General features: G+C 41.8%; 1 protein-coding gene across 3 annotated transcripts in view; it reads right to left on the reverse strand.

The window, feature by feature from the left end:
- The window catches only part of CACNA2D3 (calcium voltage-gated channel auxiliary subunit alpha2delta 3), a 1,089,122-nt gene that overhangs the window by 764,884 nt on the left and 300,861 nt on the right, over positions 1-23,377 (reverse strand). For all 3 annotated transcript variants that reach the window (XM_060203105.1, XM_060203104.1, XM_060203106.1), the window contains exon 4: positions 476-535. In XM_060203105.1, coding sequence (XP_060059088.1) covers positions 476-535 — 60 coding nt within the window. The remainder of the gene's footprint in view (positions 1-475; positions 536-23,377) is intronic.

Genomic DNA, 23,377 nt, shown 5'->3' on the forward strand with positions numbered 1-23,377 from the left:
CTCCTAATGCAGCCCAGATGTACCACGACAAGAAATTTAGTAAGTAGGTGGTCAAATATCACATGTAGGAATGATTTAATTAAGTATATTAACAGTTAAATCCACTACAACCTTATTTTCAGTCACTTAAAGATCTCAAGGAAATAAGATTCAAATATATCCTACTATCTAATCAATTTACCAATACAAAGTAGGTTGATTAACATCATATGACTAATTAGCTTCCCCCAAGTTGGGGATGAGTTCATAGACATCTGATATGTTTTAATATGTGTGTGTTACCACTCATTGTAATTATCATGTTGGAAAATGGTTGAGAAACACTATACAGCATTGTCAAGAAATTCATTTAAACTCTGTACCATCCTCTCAAAAGTTTTTCTCTCCTAACCACTGGAAGTTGGTACTCCTGGTATATCTAAAGTTTTTCCCTTGGCAGGAAACACAGAATTTAATTAGAACTATAGTCAATTACCTGTAAGTCGGCATCAAATTCATGTTTCAAGTGTGCTTCCTCTGCAGCCTCCACAAGACGCTGAAAAAAAAAAACATGAAGGGTTAGAAGTGTGACTTAGAACTCATTTTAACAATATGAATTGACAGTGGTTTCTCCATCTCCCCACAATGACAGATCATGTCATGGCATGTTCATTATAACCCGGGCCCTTTGCTTCCATGAAATCGAAAATAATAACATCAGAGTCAGAAATCTGTACCTTGCCTTCATCATTCCAGTATGATCCTTCCAGCAAACATTTATTTTTTATATGTGCATGAGTGCACACATATTCTGAGTATTCTGTTTTCATAACACCTCAAAGATGCCAGAACTTAAGGCTCAATATATACTCCAAAACTTATCTGTAAAAAGGATACTTCTTATCTTTAAGTAAAGACTGCTCTTTGTCAAGATTTATTGAGTTGAATCAAGTCCAGCTCTTAAGTGGGCTAACTTTCTCCCCCAATGGTTTGGAAAAGACAATTTATTGTAATTCCCTCAATCACTCAAGGTCTATTTTTTCCCTGTACTCAGTTCTAACATGTAATTATCAGGTGACAGTTATTTGCATTTTATGGTTCATCAATGCCATTTTAACAATCTGTATCCCAATAGGAAAATCACTGAAATTAAATTAATAAGGAAAGCCATTATTGTTAAATTGTTAATTTGTGAAATACCATTCTTGTTAGTCTTCTTAGCCAACAAGAGTCATAAAGTTTCATTCAATGACAATTAGTCAACTACCAAAATCACTTTGACCTTAGTCTGAATTTTCCAATAATAATTTCATTTCCATCATTTAAAATGTAGGCTATATAGGATATTTCAGAAAACTCAATTTGTAAAATAATATTTCACTGAAATTTCATCAAACTATAAGCAAAACCTTCAGACAAAAGCAAAAAATTAATTGCTTCTATTTTCTTCCTGTGGTAACTTTCGTAGTCTGGGGCCTCACTCTGGGTCCCCCTCTCCCCTGGCCAGATGAGGAGAGAGTAAAAGTGGCTCCCTGGGAGTCCCAGGGAAGCTCAGCATGTGGAGGGCGAAGTGCGTGGGAAGACAAGCAGTAAGTCCTGGGAAAGCCTCAGTGAGGCAATTCGTTTAAAAGGAAAAGCAGGTAAATATAGGCCATAACTCAGGGTGAAGGTTTGGGGTACCCATTAACCCAAACACAGAGCAACACAATTCATAGTTACATTTTGACCAACAGACTGTTTGATCATAAGCTTTGCAATGTTCATTTTTCTAGAGGTAAATTGCAGGCATTTTAGAGCAACAGGAGAGAGGAAAAGGAAGACAGCTGAGCAATCAGGATGTTTGCTGGAGGTTTTACAGGTAACACAATAATCCATGGCTTTTAATTAAAAGGGGGGGAGGTGGCATGTGTAGAAAGGCACCTGGGTCTGGGGGTCCAGCGTCATAAATTCCAGAGACCAGGAGAACTTGCCCTTGTCTCAACCTGAATTGGAGAACTGGGGGTCAACCTGCTTGGACCTCATGGAAACAATGGCCTGGACTTTCCAGGACAGTGGGCCTATTCTCCAACAATAGTCTATTCTGTTTACACCTTGTTTTCACCTGATACACTATAGACCTGAGATGCACAGGCTAGCTATGAAGGATAAGGGCATTGGTAACAATATCTAAATAATCACAAACAGGCAAATAGTCTATGATTAATGATTATATTAAACATAAAAATGAAGATGTTGAGGGTTGGGTGATAGTGCAGCAGGTTAAGTGCAAAGGACCCAAGCAAGAATCAGTGCAAGAATCTAAGTTTGAGCCCCTGGCTCCCCACCTGCAAGGGAGTCATTTCACAGGCAGTAAAGCATGTCTGCAGGTGTCTGTCTTTCTCTCCCCTTCTTTGTCTTCCCCTCCTTTCTCTCCATTTCTCTCTATTCTATCCAACAATGACATCAATAACAACAATAATAACCAAAACAACAATAAAATAACAAGGGCAACAAAAGGGAAACAAAATAGCTTCCAGGAGCAGTGGATTTGTGGCGCAGGCACCAAGCCCCAGCAGTAACCCTGGAGGCAAAAACAAACAAACAAAAAACTAAGATGTCAAAAGAAGGCTGTGAAAGGGCCTAGCAATATGTTTTGATGCCATCCAGAGCATTTTGATACCTATGAAGTTTGAGAACCACCTGCAAAAAGACTACTCATCCCACTGCACCTCTTCCTGAATGATTTGACTAATGAGTTCTACCAGCCCTCCAAGGTTTCCCCTCTCATATCTTCCCCCCTTCCCTCATCCTCACTTTCGTTCTCTCTCCTTTTCTCATGTCATACCAGGGAATAAACCATATTTAGATCAGTCAGAGCACTTTCTTTCTCTATCAAGTAGAAAGTACCCAGATGGTCAGTTTTCATCTTCATTTTGAGCTAAATTTGCTGCTTATCTTCAAAGAAATGTATCCTACACATTCCTTATTTCCACGAAGATATCTTTCCATCATGCTTTCTACAAAGCTCCTGAAGCTTTCTGTATTTCCTGAAAATACAATTCAATATGGGACAGTCAAGTGACAGTGATAAAAAATAATTGTCTCATATACGGCAAAAAAAAAAAAGTTCTTTAAACAGGGTTCTTTGAAAGGCAACCTCCTTCATGTAGTTAGCCAGAGGGCTATTCCAGTCTGCCCTCAGATGCCAGTGGGAGTAGGTCTACATTTTATGGAAAGATTTGGGAGGAAAATGTCAAGATTAGGCTAAGACATCACCCACAATGGTAATGATAGGCAGCAGATTCAGAACTGGGTATCCTTTGGAAAGGACAAAATATGCTTGAGTGATCTTTACTCGGAAACACTCTTACAACTTTTACAAAGATAAATGGTTTGAAAGAAACATTATTTAAGAAGGAAATCACGTCATAAATTTACCTAAATTGGAGTTTTAGAGACAGAAGTTTCTACTCTTTATAAAAACTAAATTGAACTGTCATTTAACAAAGTCAAGACCCCTCACCTTCTAAGTCTGACATGTGACAGCCTATGTCACGTTTATGAGCACATATTCTTATCATGTAATTCAAATTAAGTATACGTTAAAAATAAGTTTGACAGTTAACTGCATTTATATATTTTCTTCAAGTCTACAAGCAGCTCTCTGCCCTAATTTTGCTTCCTATTCTACTCTCAGTTCTGATACCATCTCCCCAGGCAATATTTCTAGTCCACCCCTATCAAGCTATCAAGCTAAACTATCAAGTTAACTATCAAGCTAAAGCAAAGATTACTAAGACATAGGCTGATAACGAACATTCATAAAATAGCCTCCTAACTTCTTTCTACCTCAATATTCCTACTTTCATATGTTCTATTCCTACTTTATGGTTCCTGTTTATGAAACATTTTGCCCAGCTTTCCATCTGTGATTTAGTCACCAAGTTGCAGGGCAGATGACCTCACCAATGGGTCCTGGGGCCTCATCTGTCTAGAACCCTACCCCACTAGGGAAAGATAGAAAGAAACAGGCTGGGGGTGTGAATCGACCTGCCAGTGTCCATGTCCAGTGGAGAAGCAATTACAGAAGCCAGAATTCTCATCTTCTGCGTGCAAAAAGAATTTTAGTCTATATTCCCAGAAGGGTAAATGAGAAAGAAGTAAACCAGAGGGAGTTGGGCAGTAGTGCAGCAGGTTAAGTGCATGTGGCACAAAGCGCAAGGACTGGTGTAAGGACCCCGGTTCGAGCCCCCGGCTTCCCACCTGCAGGGGAGTTGCTTCACAGGCAGTGGAGCAGGTCTGCAGGTGTCTATCTTTCTCTTCCCCTCTCTGTCTTCTCCTCCTCTCTCCATTTCTCTCTGTCCTACCCAACAGTAATGACGACAACAAGAATAACTACAACAATAAAACAACAAGGGCAACAAAAGGGAATAAATAAATTTAAAATTTTTTTTTTAAAAAAGAAGTAAACCAGAGGGCTCTGTACCCCCATTTCACCAGGAACTGAAGCAGTTGTCACCAGGAATCTTGTTTCCTCCCTCGCCTTTTTAATTTATAAAATGGAAACATTGACTAGCCCTTAGGATAAGAAGGGTGCACTTCCACACATTGCCTACCCCTAGAGCTCCATATCCAATCCCCTTCTCTGATAGCTTCCCTATTATTTATCTCTCTGCGAGTATGGACCCAGGATCACTGTGGGGTACAGAAGGTGGAAGTTCTGGCTTCTGTAACTCTTCTCTGCTGAACATGGTAGGAATCTTATTTTTATACCACCAGTGAAAGGCCCAGAGGAAGGCAGACACTGTTAGATTTATCTGAGATAGAAAAGGAAAAAAGGAAAGACACCTGGAAGTAGTAAAAGATGTAGGGGTGAACTAGTGAACTAGTTTTCTAGTGAAGGTAGGACCACTGAAAAAATGAGGGAAAAATATACATGTCGTTATAGAATCAGCCCATATCTGTAACTGCTGCAGTTTCCAGTGGAAGGGATGGGGACACAAAACTCTGGTCTTGAGAATAGTATGGAATTATACCCCTATTATCTTATAATTCTGTAAATCAATATTAAATCATTAATTTAAAAAGAACATTGAATAATATCTGGTATACCCTAAGGACAAAATAAATGTTAGCCTTCCTAAAAATAATAATAGGTTTGATGACCACTTACAGGTAAGAAAAAATCAATTTAATTTTGTTAATATGTTAGTTACTTAAATAACTATATACAGGTTAGAAAAAAATAAATTTAAATTTGTCAAATGTTACTTACTTAAATAACCATATAAAAAACTTCCATTGAGCCTGAGGAAAACTGTTACTTCTACTGTATCTATTAGAAAGGCTGTGTGCATTTAATAATAAAAAAGTAATTTTCTCTTGTGTGACTTCCCCTTTTGAATCTGCAAATGGGATTATAGGCCTGTGGATCTGGCTTTTAATTAAAACCAAACACTGGAAATAAAAATGACTTTGTAGACAAGTATTAAAAAAAAAAGCTGTGAGGTAAGGGAAACAGCAATTTTCTTCACTGATTGTACTTTCCCTCCCCCTTCAATGCCAAAGCACATCCAGACTCAATAAAAATTACAACATACTTCCGGATGAATCCTGGCTTTGAAACAAAGCACAGACCAGCTAAACAGTTGTAATTCATGAGTTGACATACATGTCATTGACTTTTAAAGAAACTCTTCCTATTTAGAGAAGTAAATACAAAGGAAAGCTATTTTTGTAAATAAGAAGTGCTAGAAGCCACAGACCAGGGGCAGTATTTATAGCTGTGATGAAGGCTAAACTGCTAAGGGGAGCAGCAGGGAGATTAAAGCATTTCATTTAAAAATCATATCTTATTTTGATGCTGAGGAATTATTCTGATGCAGTCTCCGCCCCCAGGTTTTACCATGCCCCGCAAAATCCTAGCAGTGCCCCCTTCAACCAATCCTGGCCCCACATGTCACCCCTGGTTGTCACCCAATAAAAGCCCCCTCACCCCCCCTCGCTCTCTCTGGGCTCTCGGCTCCCCCCCTCTCTCTCTCGGCTCCTTCGGCTTTCTCTCAGATCTCTCTCCCTTCTCTCACCCCGTGGTCAGGTAGTGGGGACAGCCATTGTCAGCTGACTCCAAGTGGCCTGAGCCACCCCCCCACCCTATAATGAAGATTTGTGTACCCCACTTGCTCTGGACTTCCTCTCTCTTCTCTGCAGTGCAGCCTGACCACAACAACAACATCTGGCGCCCATCATGTTCCGCACCCATGCCCCGCTGGGTGGCCCGGCCTGAGGTCCCCGAAAGCCGCCCAGACACAGGTAAGTGGCATCCACCCACCTCTGTGGCCCAGCGTTTCCCTCCACCATGGGAAAGTTTTCGTTTTATGAGGAGGTGTCCCAGTTATTTTCTCCTCTCCTGGGACAGATTCACTCTCTCAGAGACGGTTTAATTTTCGCTACACCGTGGGTTCTCATAGCTATAATCACGACTTACAAGATATGTACAACATGGTCTGCCTTGAGGATACGCTACCTTGAGGCGGAGATACATGAGTTAAATCATATGTGCTTAAAATTTAGACACCCTAAGTGATCAGCAGTTAGGCCCAACGCTCCCGTTCCCACAGACACGCACACATGTTCGGAGGCTCCTCCTTTGACCCCGCCCCCAGCTGATTCTGTCGGCCCGGTTCTGGTATCTGGCTCTCTAAGCCCGCCTTCTGTTGACCCTGTGGTTCTGGCTCCTGCTTCCCTAAATCCTCCCCCTGCTGATATGTCATCATTAAGAGACCTAGTGGCTGAGATATGAGAGTTAAAGGGTATTTTTTCAGCATTTAAGGACCTTAAACTATGTGCAGTCCACCCCAAGAGCTCCGTCCCTGTAGATGCATGTTCAGTTTCCCCTGAGGCCACTACAGCAGTTTCCATGGCACCTTCCACTTCTGTAGCTCCCTCTTCCACGCCACTGAAACAAATCCACACCTTCCCGGTAAATGTGGCCCCCTCTAAACAAAACCCTCAGCCGTGGCAGCCATACACCTCTAAAGAGCTCGGACAACTCAGAAAAGTGGTCAGGGAGGAAGGATTTCATGTGCCATGGACTAAGTCCATTTTAAGGAGTTTTTACCAGCATCTTAACACCCCCAGGACTGGAAAGACCTGGCTCGTGCTGCACTACCAGACCCACTCAATCTTCAGTGGAAAGCGTGCTTCCACAATGAGTGCTCTAGACAATCACAGGAAAATAGTAACAAACAGGTAGAATGGAATTTTGATGCTTTGTTAGGAGCAGGAGCTTATGAATCTGGAGCTCAGCAGGCAGAAGCCAGGTTTCCAACCGGTTATTTTGAACAGGTACGCATCTGCGCAACACAAGCATGGGAAAGGGTGACCCCACCCAATGTAGATTCATCAGTTCCCATTAACTCTCTTCGCCAAGGCACTGATGAATCATTAACAAGCTTCATCTCAAGGGTGAAGACAAGCTTAGAGAGAAAGGTTTATAATCCTGATGTCCGCTCACTACTCCTGCACTCTATTGTCTGGGAAGGCATGATACCACAATTCTGTCAGGCATGCCTTAATCTTAAACACCTACACCCAGATAATTGGATTTTAGTGACACAGGAACTTACATCAGGCAATTATGGGGCATCCACTATGACACAGGTTTATGCAGTTACCCCACGTAATCAAAACGGGGCCTGCTTTCAGTGAGGTCGCCAAGGACATTGGCGTAACCAATGTCCTGATAAGCCGCAACCACACCTCCAGTCAGGGAAGACCTGCCTCCAGTTAGAGTGACCATGCCTCCAGTCAGAGCAACCCCGCTTTCAGTTAGGGAGCCAGAAGCCACGTACGGTGTGTCCTAGATGCCGTAAAGGGTTTCACTGGAAGAGAGATTGTTGGTCCAAATTTCATAAAGATGGCACGCCCCTGAATGGTACAAATTCGGGGCCTGAGATTTTGTGGACCACTCCTGTTTTAGAACGTGGTCACCCTTCTATGACAGTAAAGATTGGCAATATTCCTTTTAAATTTTTTATTGACACAGGGGCAGCAAAGATGATTTTAAGGCAAGAAGAGGTTCCCCAAGATTGGGAACTTATCCCTGGACCCAGTATACATGGAGTAGGAGGGGTGACCCAATCATTTCGCACACGAGACTATCTCATGTGGGAAGACCCGGAAGGTTCTACTGGACACTTCCGCCCTTTGGTAGCTGATATTACCACCAACCTACTGGGCAGGGATATTCTGGAATGTCTTGATGTTAGGATATGCACAGATGCCTCTGCAGAGCGTAACACTCACTCCCGCGAGACCAGATCTAATCGGCACCCCCAATACTAAATGCCACTGTTTGTAGCCAAACACCCCGCTTAAGCTGGCTTTCTAATGAGCCTGTCTGGGTGGAACAGTGGCCTTTACCTAGGGATAAACTAGAAATTTTAAAGAGCTCGTCCAAGAGCAGTTGTCCTTGGGACACATTCGTCATTCTTGAAGCCCATGGAATACTCCTGTCTTTGTGATTAAAAAGCGCTCGGGAAAATGGCGACTCCTTAAAGATCTCCGTGCGGTAAATAAAACCATGCAGGCCTGGGGCTCCCCGCAAAGGGGTTTGCCTCTTGCTTCTGCAATTCCCATGGGAATCCAATCATAGCTATTGATATACAAGATTGTTTTTTCTCTATTCCCTTGCATCCGCAAGATTGTAAATGTTTTGCCTTCTCTGTTCCTTCTATTAATAATGCCAGCCCTGCTGACAGATTTGAATGGGTTGTGCTGCCCCAGGGTATGGCCAATAGTCCTACAATTTGTCAGGAGGCTGTTAAATCTGCCCTTATCCCATTATTCATAAGGGCCTTAATGTTTTTCATTATACAGATGATATTTTAATATGGGGAAAATCAGATACAGATCTCTATGCCTTACGTGATTTTCTCATTCCTGCATTAAAGAAAAGCGGCCTTAATGTAGCTCCTGAGAAGATACAGCTAATTCCTCCAATATCTTTCTTAGGTTCAGAGATTTCTTTAACGCAAATTCGTCCCTTAAAACCTAATGTCACCTTTCCTTCTAACCTTACTCTTGCTTCTTTACAAAGTTTTCTAGGAAATTTAAATTGGCTTAGGCAGTATCTCTATCTGCCTACAAGCTGCCTTGAATTAACGTAAGTTAAGTCCTGAGGCCTCCTCGGCACTGGAAAGGGTTAACCAGGCCCTCTAGGACATGCAACCTGTTCAATTCTCCCCCTCCTCTCCAGTAAACCTTCTAATCTTCAACTCCACTCCCACAGTAGTAGGGGCATTGTGGCAAGACCATGGGGTTCAAGAGTGGCTTCACATGCCAGTAGGAGGAGCTTCAAGACTCCTCACTGAGATAGACGCATTAGCATTCATGGTTCACCAAGGGAGAAATAGGTCTGTGCCAGTCTTAGGGAAAGAACCGGATTTAATTATTCTTCCCTTTTCTCTCACAGATATCTCACAGATACAGAATGGCTTAGACGCCATCATTCCCGCTTTGCCATAAGCTTCGTGGGGTTTCCAGGACAAATAGATAACCATTTTCCTTCTAATAAATTGATAGCTTCTTTACCTCTTCTGCCTCTACTAGCACTTAAACTTTTCTCTCGGGATCCCATTCCCTCTGCTCCTACAATCTTTACTGATGGTGGAAAAAAGGAAGCTGCTGCCCTTATATATTACCCAGACAAACAATCTCCTAAACCTCTCTTTACTGAGCTTCCTGAGAATTCCCCTCAGTACAAAGAACTATATGCTGTTTTCCTTGCATTAAAAGCTGTACCAGAATCCTTCAACCTTTTTTTTTGACAGTGTGTACACTGTTAACTTACTTCCATGGCTTGCTCGTTCTTATGTGAAAATTGATGACAACCCACTTTCCCCTCTCTTGATTCAAATTGCCACTATGCTCTCTTCTCGAACCCAACCACTGTATATTCAACACCTTCGTTCCCACAGCCCTCTTCCTGGTTCCCTGTCCGAAGGGAATGCCGCAGTTGACCGCCTTGCCTCCACAGGAACTTTCCCAGTCTCTGTCTCTGATCCTGCTAATTTTCATTCTCTAACCCATGTTAATCTTAAAGGCCTTTGAGCTCGAATTCCTGATGTTCCTGTACCACAGTTAAAACATATCCTCGCTACATGCTCTTCTTGTGCAAGTCTCATAAAGACACCTGTTATCCAGACCCTTGGGGTTAACCCCCAAGGTTTAAAAGCTAATGCTATTTGGCAAATTGATGTCACCCACATACCAAAATTTGGCAAACAAAAATATGTGTTTGTCTCAATTGATACCTTTTCTAAATTTATGTGGGCTACAGCTCAGACAGGAGAAAGCTATAAAAAGCTTAAAAGCCATATGCTCTCCTGTTTTGATGTGATGGCTTACCTCTTCAACTGAAAACTGAAAACTGACAATGGGTCTACGTTTACCAGCAAACAATTTAAAGATTTTTGTTCCCTCTGGAACATTACTCATACCACAGGCATTCCCTATAATCCACAGGGACAAGGCATTGTCAAGAGGGCCCATCAAACCCTTAAGGCTCAATTAAATAAAATTAAAGGAGGAATGTACCCCCCGAATATCCAGCTAGCAAAAGCCTTAACTACGTTAAATCTCTTTAATATTTACAATAACTCAGAGCTACCTCCTATCATTCTTCACTGGCAAACACCATCTACCCTCCCATCCATTAAGGTCAAATGGAGAGACCCACTCGATAAAATTTGGAAAGGGCCTGACCCACTATTGACCATGGGAAGGGGTTTCGCATGCGTTTTCCCTCAAAATTTCTCTAAACCTGTCTGGGTTCCTACCTGCCATGTCCGACAATACCTGCAGGGTGGCAATGTTATCCCTGAAGAACAAGAAATACTACAAGAGCACCAGATGCAGGATACATCCCAGGACCCGTAATATGACATGGCAGTACCTACAAAATCTGGCTCACAGAAACCTCTCTCCTACCCTTTCCCTGAATGTCTTCTGTTATAACTGGCCAGTTGTGTTTTGTGAGTGTGTTGAATGACAATTTTTTTTTTTGCATGACCCATCTGCTCGGAGTACTCTAAAAGGTAATTGGCTTTATATAAAAATGCTGGACGCAGCCAAAGTTTCTGGAGATGTCCAGAAACATTCCAAATTTTTTGTTTTTCTCCCTCTTTTGATTTTTATATATAGTTTTTGGTATATATGTAAGTGTTTAGTCTTAAACTGTGTGACTAATGACGATATAAAATTGTTTTGAAAATATGTTTTTATAACAAAAGTTCTTTTTCCTCCAGTGTGTTATAACTAAATGTTTATGGGTATGTCTCAAGTTTGGTAACACTAAAAAGTATAACCCTACAGCTATATTATTACCAGACAAGGTAAAAATTAATTTGCTAAGGTAACTAAATATTTAAGGTAAATTCTGAATGTTTAACCTGACTATACATTCCCCAAACTAAAATATATAAATTTTATATACAGGACACCCTTGGAGGGCCCCCAAAGGTGCCCTATAAACTATCTTGTAGAAATTAATCCACAACAGATCTGGCATCAACCTGGCACTGTAAACGTTAAAATCATTGTCACGAAAATGCATTACCTCTCTAAGCAATTTGAGTCTGTTTAAAATACATAATTTAGCTAAAATTGGTCTCAAGATCCTGCTGTAAAGACTGCTACAGGAGGTCACATTAGATGACCTTTAAATAAAATCATAAAGATATTTAAACCAATTATAATCATCGAGGTATCAACTATAATAAACCTCTAACTTGATACAAGTTCAAATTAACCACGAGAAGCAGATTGTTTGTGTTTCTTTCACAAGAATCCCGGAAAAACCATCTGAACCCCTGAACACCTTGACGTCACCCACTAGATGGCACGACTACAGTGGCACACCTCCCGAAACCCTAGATGTCACTTAACGCGATCTGAAGAACCTGATACACAGACTCCAAGGACAGAACTTTCTCAATGCCTGCTTGCCGTTCCTGCTTCTGACTTGTCTGTCACGTGTTGACGGTTCCAGCTGGCTATCTACAGAAAAGCAGAATTCCAGCGGCTGACCTCCCTTATGCAGCATCTTATTCCCTGCCAATTCTTCCCCTAGCCATCTACTTTGGACTGAGACTTGTATCGGACTTTCTGGCATACCCTATAGACATTTTACACAATTTTAAAGCAGCTTATTTCCTTTCACGCTGCTGGTTTTTCATAGACCGATCCTGAGTAGTTCATAGACTTTACAGACTGTTGTCTTGAGGACTATACAATGCCAAATAGCCCCTCTGTTTGGTGAGTCATGACCTCCCGCCTCCCCCTCATTATGTACCCTTGCCCCTTCCCCCCCAAGCAGGGAACGTTCCTTTACACACCAATCCTTCCCTTCACTTCATACTGACTTTTACTACTCCCCTACTTGTCCCTTCCTGTTTTGTTATATCATTTAGGTTTATTCCCAAAAGGTTTCTGCTCCATGATAGTCTTTTACAGACTTTGAGCCATCTTATGCTATTACTAGATAGAAAGATAGAAAAAATGTAGAGATATTGTGAAGAGATGGTTGAGCAGGCTGCGCTTAAACCTATGAGATGATTCCCTCCAGGTAAGTCTCTCTCTCTAAAGAGGGGTTGAGCACAGGAGGACGCATAAATCTCACAAGGTTGGCAGCCTTTTAAGCCTTCCCTCCTCCACAGAAAGTCCTACATCTTCCCATCTGAGCACGGCACTCTTTAATAACATTTAAGCCTGCTCCATTCCATTTTTCTTTATTGTGTCCATTTAGATATAAAGGCAAAGGAGGAGATAATGCTGAGGAATTATTTTGATGCAGTCTCCGCCCCCAGGTTTTACCACGCCCTGCGAAATCTTAGCAGTGCCCCCTTCAACCAATCCTGGCCCCACACATCACCCCTGGTTGTCGCCCAATAAAAGCCTCCTCACCCCCCCCTCGCTCTCTCTGGGCTCTCGGCTCCCCCTCTCTCTCTCGGCTCCTTCGGCTCTCTCTCAGATCTCTCTCCCTTCTCTCGCCCCGTGGTTAGGTAGTGGGGACAGCCATTGTCGGCTGACTCCACGTGGCCTGAGCCACCCCCTATCCTATAATAAAGATTTGTGTACCCCACTTGCTCTGGACTTCCTCTCTCTTCTCTGCAGTGCAGCCCAACACCTGACCACCACCACAACAACATTATTTCATGTTACAATGACCCCACGTAATATAATCTGAACAACATCACAGAATGCACAATCTCCTATGTCTTCCCTTGAATATTTAAATCAAGACTAGGGTTAAAGACATCACAGAGGTTAAACTTTCTGTCAGAGGTCAAGAAAAGGAGAATAGGATGCCAAGTCAAAGTAAAAATGGAGTAGAAGAAATGATTTTTGTTTGTTCTGTTCTACCTGATTTTTTCCACTGGTCATTTTGGTTTAACAGAAGAAAAGCTAAAAAAAATGTACAATCCAAACCAGAAAAGGAAATGGAAAAAGTGATTGCACAACCCAAGTTTCTTACTATTGCAATCCAACCTACCTACCTACCTTCCTAGTTTATCAGAATGAAAAAGTTTTTAAAAATTAATAAAAGAAAAATTAGGGGCTTAAAACAAAACAGAAATATCAAAATCATGTATAAACTATTTTCATTTCTCCCTGTTAAATCTAAAATATTTTTGGTTTGTAAATGTGATAATAGTGGGATACTGGAGTTTAGAAAAGCTCTTCAAAGCAATTAGTATGTATATTGCTTCTCAGTAGATGTTTTGCAACAACTTGTTTCATAATCAGACCAGAGTTTACTTTTATTTTTCTCAGAAATGGATAGGTAATTCTCAGAAACTTGTAAGCATGGGTCAAGAGATTCTAAGGAAAATCTGTAATCATTAACATAGCTCTGGGCTGCACTGAAGATTAATATGGGACTGGTTACTGAAATGTCAATAACATCAGAATCAAAGACCATTTGAGTGTCCTTTCAAATCAATGATAGTTGACCTCATAGAAAAACTACCAAGTACAGTGATCAAGGAGATGTAACTATCTCTAGTGTGTTGTGGCTCACCCTCACCTTATATTTAACTCAGTGGCTTTTCCTTGAAGCTCAATGGACTAAGAGTTTACACATTTTGCAGTCAGTGTGCAAAAGTCCTCTTTGCACTGTGTTAAATGGCAGAGCTTGAACTCAATGTGCTGACCAGCTATAGCAGTGAAGTTTTCTTGATAGTCACATATTTCAGACTCCATAAACCCTAGTAAAAAATGAGATCTCTATCCTCACTGAATAATGTCAGGATAGAGAGATATATCTCTGAGAATGTGGACAATATGAGATCAACTTGTTCTAAGATTAATTTCCAACACTTTTCTGTAGTCAAAGCTCAGAAACCAACACTTTGAGAACCAAGACATTATTTACTTATAAAAAGTAAACATTGACAAAATCATAGGATAAGAGGGTACAACTCCACACAGTTCCCATTACTAGAACTGTGTATCCCATCACCTCCCCTGATAGTGTTCCTATTCTTTAACCTTCTGGGAGTATGGACCCAAGGACATTGTGGGATGCAGAAGGTGGAAGGTCTGGCTTCTGTAATTGCTTCCCAGCTGGATATGGGAATTGACAGGACAATCTATACTCCCATGTTGGTATGCTTCTAGTTCTGCTTCTGAGATCCCTTCTGTTACATTACTTGACATTGTGGTCTATTTACATGATCATTCTGTTACATTGGTTTGGTCTCACTCCCCCCGCCTCCAGGCGATTGTGGTTTAGTCTTTGCCTTTTCACGCTTCTCCCTTCTCCCCGCCCCCTATCCTACATACTCCCTGGGTTCCGGATGCTACTGCTGGAGGAGAAGGATGTAAGACAGATTTGGGCTGTGATTAGTTTAGATTAGTTTTTTGAACCGTTCACTCGTGAATAAAGAAATACTGCTTCTCTACTCAACCGTGTGTCCCTGATCGTCTGTCTCTCCCCACGAAGCTAGCCCGGCATACTGGCGCCCCGAACTCTGGCTGACATATGGCACCACAACGTGGGACCTGCCCTGCCCATCTCCCAGATAAGTGAAGACTTTGGCTACCTATCCACTATGGGCTGCTTTTCTACTTGTGAGGAGGTTTCCAAAGGCCTCTGCCCTTTCTTCATAAGACTGTTTCTCTGTTTCTGAAACATTTTGCTCAGGGCCACACTCTGGTTTCCGCCCACCGCCTGCCCACAGGAGCATGCTCGCCACACGGGGCGAGGGGCAGGGCTTGGAGATGTGCCGCGCCACTGGCGCAGCTGCTGCAGCCTCGCGAGCCAGGAACAGGGCAGCGGGCATTGTGGGCAGGGCTGCAGCCCATCCTGGCCCCAGCCCCGGGGCACCTTGGCCTGCATCTTCTGCACAGCTGGCCCGCCCGCCCTCCTGCTATGAAGTCTGGGCAGATCCCGGACCACCCGGAGACTGTGGGCTCCCTGCCGGGACAGGGCCCCCTGGCCGAGATCCCCAGATCAGCTCTGAAGGCAGAGGAGCTAGAATACGCAGCTGCCGGACAACACACCCCCTGAACAACTAAGACAGTACAGATCTAAACTCGTGTTTAAAATGACATGTCTTCGTAACAAAAGTTTTTCTCCTTGTGTATTAAAGACCATGTTTATGTGTGTGTGTGAAGTCTGGTAAACATTGACTTTAAGGTTAAAAATGTAACTTTAAGGCTACATTCTTACCAGGCAAAGTTACATGAAAAAGGTTTTCAACATAATTCTCATAAAGGTAAAATTAACTTACATTTAAAGTCTGAGGTAAAAATTAGTTAAAAATCAATATATTTTAACTAAGTTGGTCTAAAAAACCTGCGCACACCTAGGGTGTGTCTCCATCTTGTATGGGTGTAACAAAGGGTAAAAAAAAGTCGTTGTTGCTATGTAAAGCTCTCAAATACCTTCTCAATTAGAAATGGTGGATTGCACAATGGTTATGCTAATGATTTTCATGTCTGAGGCTCTCTAGCAGTGGTTCTTTGCCTTACCACATTTTATTGTGCTTAAATTGGTTAAGGAGCCTTAAAATGAAACAAAAAGACCTTCCAAATTTATAAAGATACTTAAACCCATTATAATCATCGAGTTATCAATTTTGGTAAACTTCTAACCTGTTACAAGTTTTGTTTCACAAGTAAGTAAATTGTAGCTGTCAAGTTCTCTACAGAAAAGCAGAATTCCAGTGGCTGACCTTCCTCATGAAACAATTCACACCCCCCCCCGGCAATTCTTCAGTGGACATCTGCTTTGAACTGGCACTTCTATCGGACTTACTGGTACACAACTCTACAGTGGCTTCCCTTTATGCTGCTGGGTTTCTCAAAGACTGACGGCAGCCAGCTGCCTTGGGACTCTATAGACCATACCCTCCCCCCTTGCTACGTAATGCCCACAGATGCAGGAAATGCCCATCGAGGTAAGAAAAGCCCATAGAGGCAGGAAATGTTCTTTAGCTGATAAGCCTTGCCCACAGAGGCAAGAAACGCCCCCCTCAGGCCTTCCCTTGGCATCACACTGGTTCTTGTTGCTCACTTACTTGTTCCTCCATGTTTGTGCCAGTTTCTTTTTTGGAAATGCCTGTATGATATAGGTTTCTGTTCACCCCACACTCCTGATACTATGGTCAATTAGTTAAAAAGAAAAGGGGGAATTGTTGGTATGCTTCTAGTTCTGCTTCTGGGATCCCTTCTGTTACATTACTTGACATTGTGGTCTATTTACATGATCATTCTGTTACATTGGTTTGGTCTCACCCCTCCCGCCTCCGGGCGATTGTGGTTTAGTCTTTGCCTTTTCACGCTTCTCCCTTCTCCCTTCTCCCTGCCCCCTATCCTATGTACTTCCTGGGTTCCTGACGCTGCAGCCGGAGGAGAAAGATGCAGGACAGAATTGTGTGATTAGATTAGATTAGTTTTTTTAACTGTTCGCTCATGAATAAAGAAATATTGCTTCTCTGATCAGACGTGTGTCCCTGGTCATCTGTCTCCCACTGCAAAGCTAGCCCGGCCTACTGGCACTCCCAGCCTGCCTCTCTCTCTCCCTAGTAGGGTGAGTCTCTGGGGAAGTTGAGCTCTAGGACACATTGGTGGGGTTGTCTGTCCAGGGAAATCTGGTAGATCCTGCTAGCATCTGGAATCTGGTGGCCGAGTAATGAGGGAGAAGGATTGACATTCCACGCCTGACATCTCTGGACACATTCTGAAGTGAAGCATGCTGAGGTGGTACTCATTAAGTTCCAAGATTTTTTTTTAAGAATTGTAAAATGTTCACATTTTCATTCTCTCTGTCATTGAAACCTCATCCTTTCTGTTTTGAGAAGAAACTTTTTACTACACTGTAATACTGAGTTGTCAGAAAATGTATTTTTTCTATGCAAAACAATGTGTCATGAGTTTTCCAACAAGCCAACAGTATAGCAGAAGCTAGTTTTTTAGTGAGAGTAACAGAGGACTATTTCCAAACGTGTGGGGCATCTACCAACAGTAGTCCATAAAGCAGCAGGTGGTTGGTGAAAGGGTGAGAAGCACAAGAGAGCTATTCCATTGGAAAGAAAGAGTGAGAAAGAGAGCTGCCTATGAGATCAGCTTCCTAGAAAATACAGTAAAACAAAGTCTAAAAGAAAAGAGGAGGTTCTTCCTGCAAAAGGAAAGGCGTTGAAAGGGTGTTCCAGCCCATAAGAACATTGCAAAGTTTTGGAAAGTTCCAGAGACAGCTAGAAGTCATGCCATATCAGTGGACACTCATGGGGGAAGGGGGAGGAATAACCAAGAGGGATAGACACAATTAAACAAGATTAAATCCATGGCTGGGGAGAAAACATAATGGGTATGCAAAAGACTCATGTCTGACAGTTTCAATCCCTAACACCACCGTAAGCCAGAGCTAAGCAGTGCTCTGGTCTCCCTCTGTATATTTCTCTCTGTATCTCCTTCATTAAAATAAATAAATTAAATTAAAAAATAATAAATCCAAAGTATCTTTCCCTCTCACTCTGAAACCACAGTTGGAATCATATTTAGAGCTTAACAGTGTTCAATAAGCCTTGTTGATATAAATGTTTTTTTACTTTTCAATTCCAATAGAAATGAAGCAATAAATCACTGACTTCAGGATGATCATTTCTTTAGAGAAAAACAGCTTTTAAGAAGCCTTCATTATTTCTTTGTTTCTGTAGAAGAAACAAGCTTTGTTGCACACACGAATGAACATTTTGTATAAAATGACCTTCTGCTTGAAAGCTGCAAAGTCTGCTTTAAAAAAAGGTAAACATTTCAAAGTGGATTATAAAAGCTAATCTATAAAGTTTCTAGTGGAGGCAGGTGAGGGAATAAAGGAACAGACACATCTTGTGTGCACATGGGGTTCTCTTCCCTTTCTCCCTCTTTCTCCCTTCTTCCTCTTACAAATGGCACAAAGCTATAACTGCCTTTTACAAAGCAAAACAAGACTGGTGCCTGCAGCAGAAGACAGAATCACAATCAATAGCAAATTATCTTTGTTAGGAGATACCTGTTATCAATTTGAAGCTGATTAAATTAATACCTATTATCAACATGAAGGGCCAGTTTCCAAACACAACCCAACTTATTCTTCAGTGAAGGCTACATTTGCCAAAACACATCATTTGCAGAGATTTTGAGGATAGAAACAACCAAACTTTTTGCTCAAAAGGGCTGCCCAGGGGTCTGAGGCAGCTGAAGAGGAGCTAGAGAGAGAAGATCATTTTGAATTTCAGCTGAAGTAATTTTCCAAATAATTCAGCATTTTAAAAATGACTGACTTCTGCCTGCAAAACCCTGCTGGTAGTTTGTCTGGAGTTGAACATCAAAATCAAGGCTTTTTAACCATAATACTCATTCATCAAAGATACTTCCATTCTAAGATAACAGAGATATTTCCTTTGTGAGCAACTGTCATTCACTTTCAGAAGGGGTACTTTAGGATGAGAAGGACCATGGCATTCTGTCAGAGGATGAACATGGAAACCATCTATCAATGAGGTTCTGACAGTAAGGGACAGAATTGTTCCAACCCTTAGTCTTATCCTTTTTGAGACATACTCACAGGTATTGATTGGAACCAATAATTTCAGAGTACTGAAGGTACTGACCAACTTGTCAAGAAAAATAGGATCACTAGCATGAGGTAGGATGGGATGGGATGGGATGGGATGGGATGGGATGGGATGGGATGGGATGGGATGGGATGGGATGGGATGGGAAGAGATGAGATGAGATGAGATGAGATGAGATGAGATGAGATGAGATGAGATGAGATGAGATGAGATGAGATGAGATGAGATCGTATGATATAAGATGAAATGAGACGTGACCAAGTCAACAAGATAATGGTCTTGGTGAAAAAGTTCTATAGAAAATTCCCATTACTGGTGGAATGTTTTCATCACTTCTAGTCAATGTAGTATTTAGCAAGTATTTGTTGAGATCGTAATAAGTAACCAAAATGGCCTTAAGGTTTGAGTGAAACACCACAAAACAGATAATACTCAGGAATAGTTTGTAACAGGCATTCAGGCTCAGCAGAATGAAATCAAACGTCAGGGAGAAAGGACAAAGGTCTGAATCCAGATCATCCTACTCAATAGCCTTTTGACTACTCTGGGAAAGTCTTAACTTGCCTGAGTTTGGGGTTTGGGTTTCCTCATTTGACAAACTGAAATAATAACACGTTGGGCAGGCAAAATAGCTCACATGGAAAGTGTGCTGCTTTGTCATGTGCATGGTCTGGGTTCTAGCCTGGCTCCCACCACATTGAAGGAAGCTTTGATGCTGTGGTCTTGGCCTCTCTCCCTCTCTATCTCTCACTCTCTCTTAAAAATCTATCTCTAGCTAAAAAAATAAAGTAAAAATAAAGAAAAAGAAATTATATTAAATTATAGCATCTCTTGTCTCTACATTGCTGTGTGATTTTGATGAAAATGTACAGAACAAACCTTTCCTAAAGTATTCCAGACAAGTATATCACGATGGGGGAAGAGAAGAGTGATCCAGGCATTGCACAGCTTGACTGGAACATAGAAACCTCACAGACTCTGTGCCTCCCACTGCTGGCTCTGCTATGGGGACAATTTGGAACAACGCCTCAAGTTCACAGTTACACAGAGACTATATGAAAGTTGATTCTGCTGCCAAGGAAAGGACTTAAACCAAACCCTGTGTTCTCAAACACCAGGCTGTGCACCTGTTCCTTAAGAACTGGCTTTCTGAATCCACCACTCTCTTTTTCAGCTTCAGTGGGAAAATCAGTGATTAGTGAGGCTGAAAATGGAAAGAAGTGGGGGTGGGGGTGGGGGAAGGCTTTATGGAATGGTTTGACTGATAGCCTCAGAATGACACAAATACACAAGTTAAGTTGTTGGCCAAAGTAAACTCTTCTGACAAGTGACACCTGTGAGACATGTAACAGGACAACAAGTTTGACAGGGAGTGTCCAGGTCCTGAACCCCAACCATGGCCAGGGAAGAAAAACAAACTGAAATAAAACCCCTTTTTCTTGAAAGTAGAAAAATTGAGAACAATCTCCACATTCATTCAGACTTTACTTACTTAAGAGGGATTTGTATATAAATTAAATAAAGGGGGATAACTGTCCTAATTCCTATTTTTAGTATCTCTAGCAAGTCATTCAGCCATCCAAATGTTTGCCAAGCAACTTCAGCTAGTAGGTGGAGATGGACAGGGAATCTGAGGGAGCAGAGATAATACTCTGGAGCAAGATAAAATGACTTTGAATCCTGGCTTCAACTACTTCATGAGAGAACTCTGGGAGAAAGGAAACATCCACTAATGTCAATTCTTATTATTACTGATGATGATGACAATGATAATGATGATGAGGATTGAGTATTATGGCATGAAAGAGAACAGGGATTGTGACAAGATGCCAGGCAATTAGGCAATGAAAGTAACCAAGACATTCACAAGTCCAGTTGGAAGAAGTAATCAGATGATGTCATGTGGGTGATAATTTGGACGGTTACACCAGATGAGGATGGAAACAAGCCATTGATTCTACACTTCCTGTTTTACGCTAGCCTGGTAGGAAAGGGATCAGCCTGAAACTTAGAAAAACCTTTTTTTTTAATTTGTTTCAGGGGCTATAGATAAAGCTCAACAGTAGTAAACCAGACTTTCATGCCTGAGCTCTCAAAGGCACCAGGTTCATGCCCCAGTATCACCATATACCACAGATAAGCCATACACTCTCACTAAAATAAGTAAAATATTAAAATAAAATATTTAAAAATTCTTTCAGGGGTCGGGTGGTAGCGCAGCGGGTTAAGCACACATGGCACAAAGCACAAGGACAGGCGTTAGGACCCTGGTTCAAGCTCCCAGCTCCCCACCTGCAGGGGAGTCACTTCACAGGCAGTGAGGAAGGTCTGCAGATGTCTCTCTTTCTCTCCCCCTCTGTCTTCCCTTCCTCTCTCCATTTCTGTTCTATCCAACAATGACGGCATCAACAACACTAATAACTACAACAATGAAAACAACAAGGGCAACAAAAGGGAAAACAAGTTATTTCAAAACAAAACCAAAGGCAATAAAGATGATAGTGAAAGCAAACTAAAGCTATTTAGAAAAGAAAATCTACAAATCCGAAAAACCAATAGGACAAGATGTGAGAGAAGGCAGAGTTCTGGTAACTGGGTGTTACACCCAGTAGAGCCCACACATTACCACATGAAAGGACCCAGATTCAAGCTCTTGTTCCCCACCTGCAGAAGAAAAGCTTCATGAGCAGTGAAGCAGTGCTGCAGGTCTCCTCTTTCCCTTTCTAGCTTCTCCTTTCCTTTCAATTTCTCTCTCTCTCTCTCTCTCTCAAGTATATAGTGGTGGTAACCAGCTGGGTAATTGAAAGGCTAAGAAGAATATATCCAGTAATAGTCAGAGGAGTGATGGAACTCTGCAAAGACATTTGAGGAAAGAAGGGTAAATAGGTGTTAGAAAATTACACAAGACTAAGCAATACAAAAAGAGAAAGGAAAAAAAAAGGACCAAGAAATAGAAGAATAGAACATTGGGTGAATAAGGGTACATGTTGGATGGTGCCTGTGCGTTCTCAGAACCATCAAAGCTGTCTTGTTTGTGGCAGGGGCTAGCAGCCTGAAAAGTACACGTTCCAGGACTCCAAGCCAGCAAGCCTGCAGATTAGATTCTCAAAAAGAAATTCCAATATTCAACAACTGAAGCTCAGGGCCACTCCATGTGCACCTGCAACCAGCAGCTATGTTCCTGTCTGTCTTATCCAGCTGCCCTTCTATGAATAACTCTCAACCTGCAGCCAGCTGAGTACTTCCCAAGTATATGAATTTGAATGGCTGCTTCCCGGGCCTTTATTATTTTGTTTTTCTGAGCAAGCATGACTGGGTGGCCAGTAAGAGACTTTACAAAATCACTCCAGAGCAGCAACAGGAACAGGGAGTGAAATACAGAGAATAGGAAAGTGAAGGGATAGAAATCTGGGCAAAATCCAGCCTCTATTATCAAAACTTAGGAGAGAAAGGACAGAAGGAAGAGGATAAAAAAATGGAAGTAGAAGGGAAAGAGAAAATAAAAAATAAAAAGGGGAGAGGGGTGAAGGTCTATATTAAGTCATAACAGGAAGAGAATGTAGGGGGAAGAAAGCATTAATATGAACACGTGTGGGGCTAATAGAGCACACATGCTACCATGTGAAAGGACCCACGTTCAAGCCCCAGGTTCCCACCTACAGGTGGAAAATCTAAGTTTAAGTTTAATATATTCATCTATTGAATTCCACACTGTACCAACCACCAAAGTTCTGTACCCCCCATATCAACAATAACCAGATTAAGTCTTACAAAATCTTAGAAAAAATTTGAGGAAATGAAAGACAACTACTGGGCGGTTTTGCTCAAATGTGGAATATAGAGACTTGAAACACATGAATTAAAAAAAAAAGCTATCTCTAACACACTGTAAGGGGGTTCTTTCTATTATGATTATTATCATCATCATTATTATCATCATCATCCTCCTCCTCTCCATCCTCCACTCCCCCTGCCCCTTCTTCTTTCTGCTGGGGCTGAGTGCTGGCACTATGAACCCATTGCTCCCAGAGGGTTTTTTTTTTTTTTTTTTAATGTTTTCAGTCTCTAGGACAGAGAGAAATTGAGAAGGGAGGGGAAGGAGAGAGAGAGAGAGCGAGAGAGAGAGAGAGAGAGAGAGAGAGAGGGAGAATGACAGTGGCACATTCAATTAAGCACACATAGTACTAAGCTCAAAGACCTCCACAATTATCTGTGTTGGAGCCCAAGCTCTCCACCTGCAGAAGGGATGCTTTATGGGCAGTGAAACAGGTCTGTAGGTGTCCATCTCTCTCAATTTC

Source organism: Erinaceus europaeus, chromosome 12 (assembly GCF_950295315.1).
Source record: "Erinaceus europaeus chromosome 12, mEriEur2.1, whole genome shotgun sequence".
NCBI classification, from domain to species: Eukaryota; Metazoa; Chordata; class Mammalia; order Eulipotyphla; family Erinaceidae; genus Erinaceus; species Erinaceus europaeus.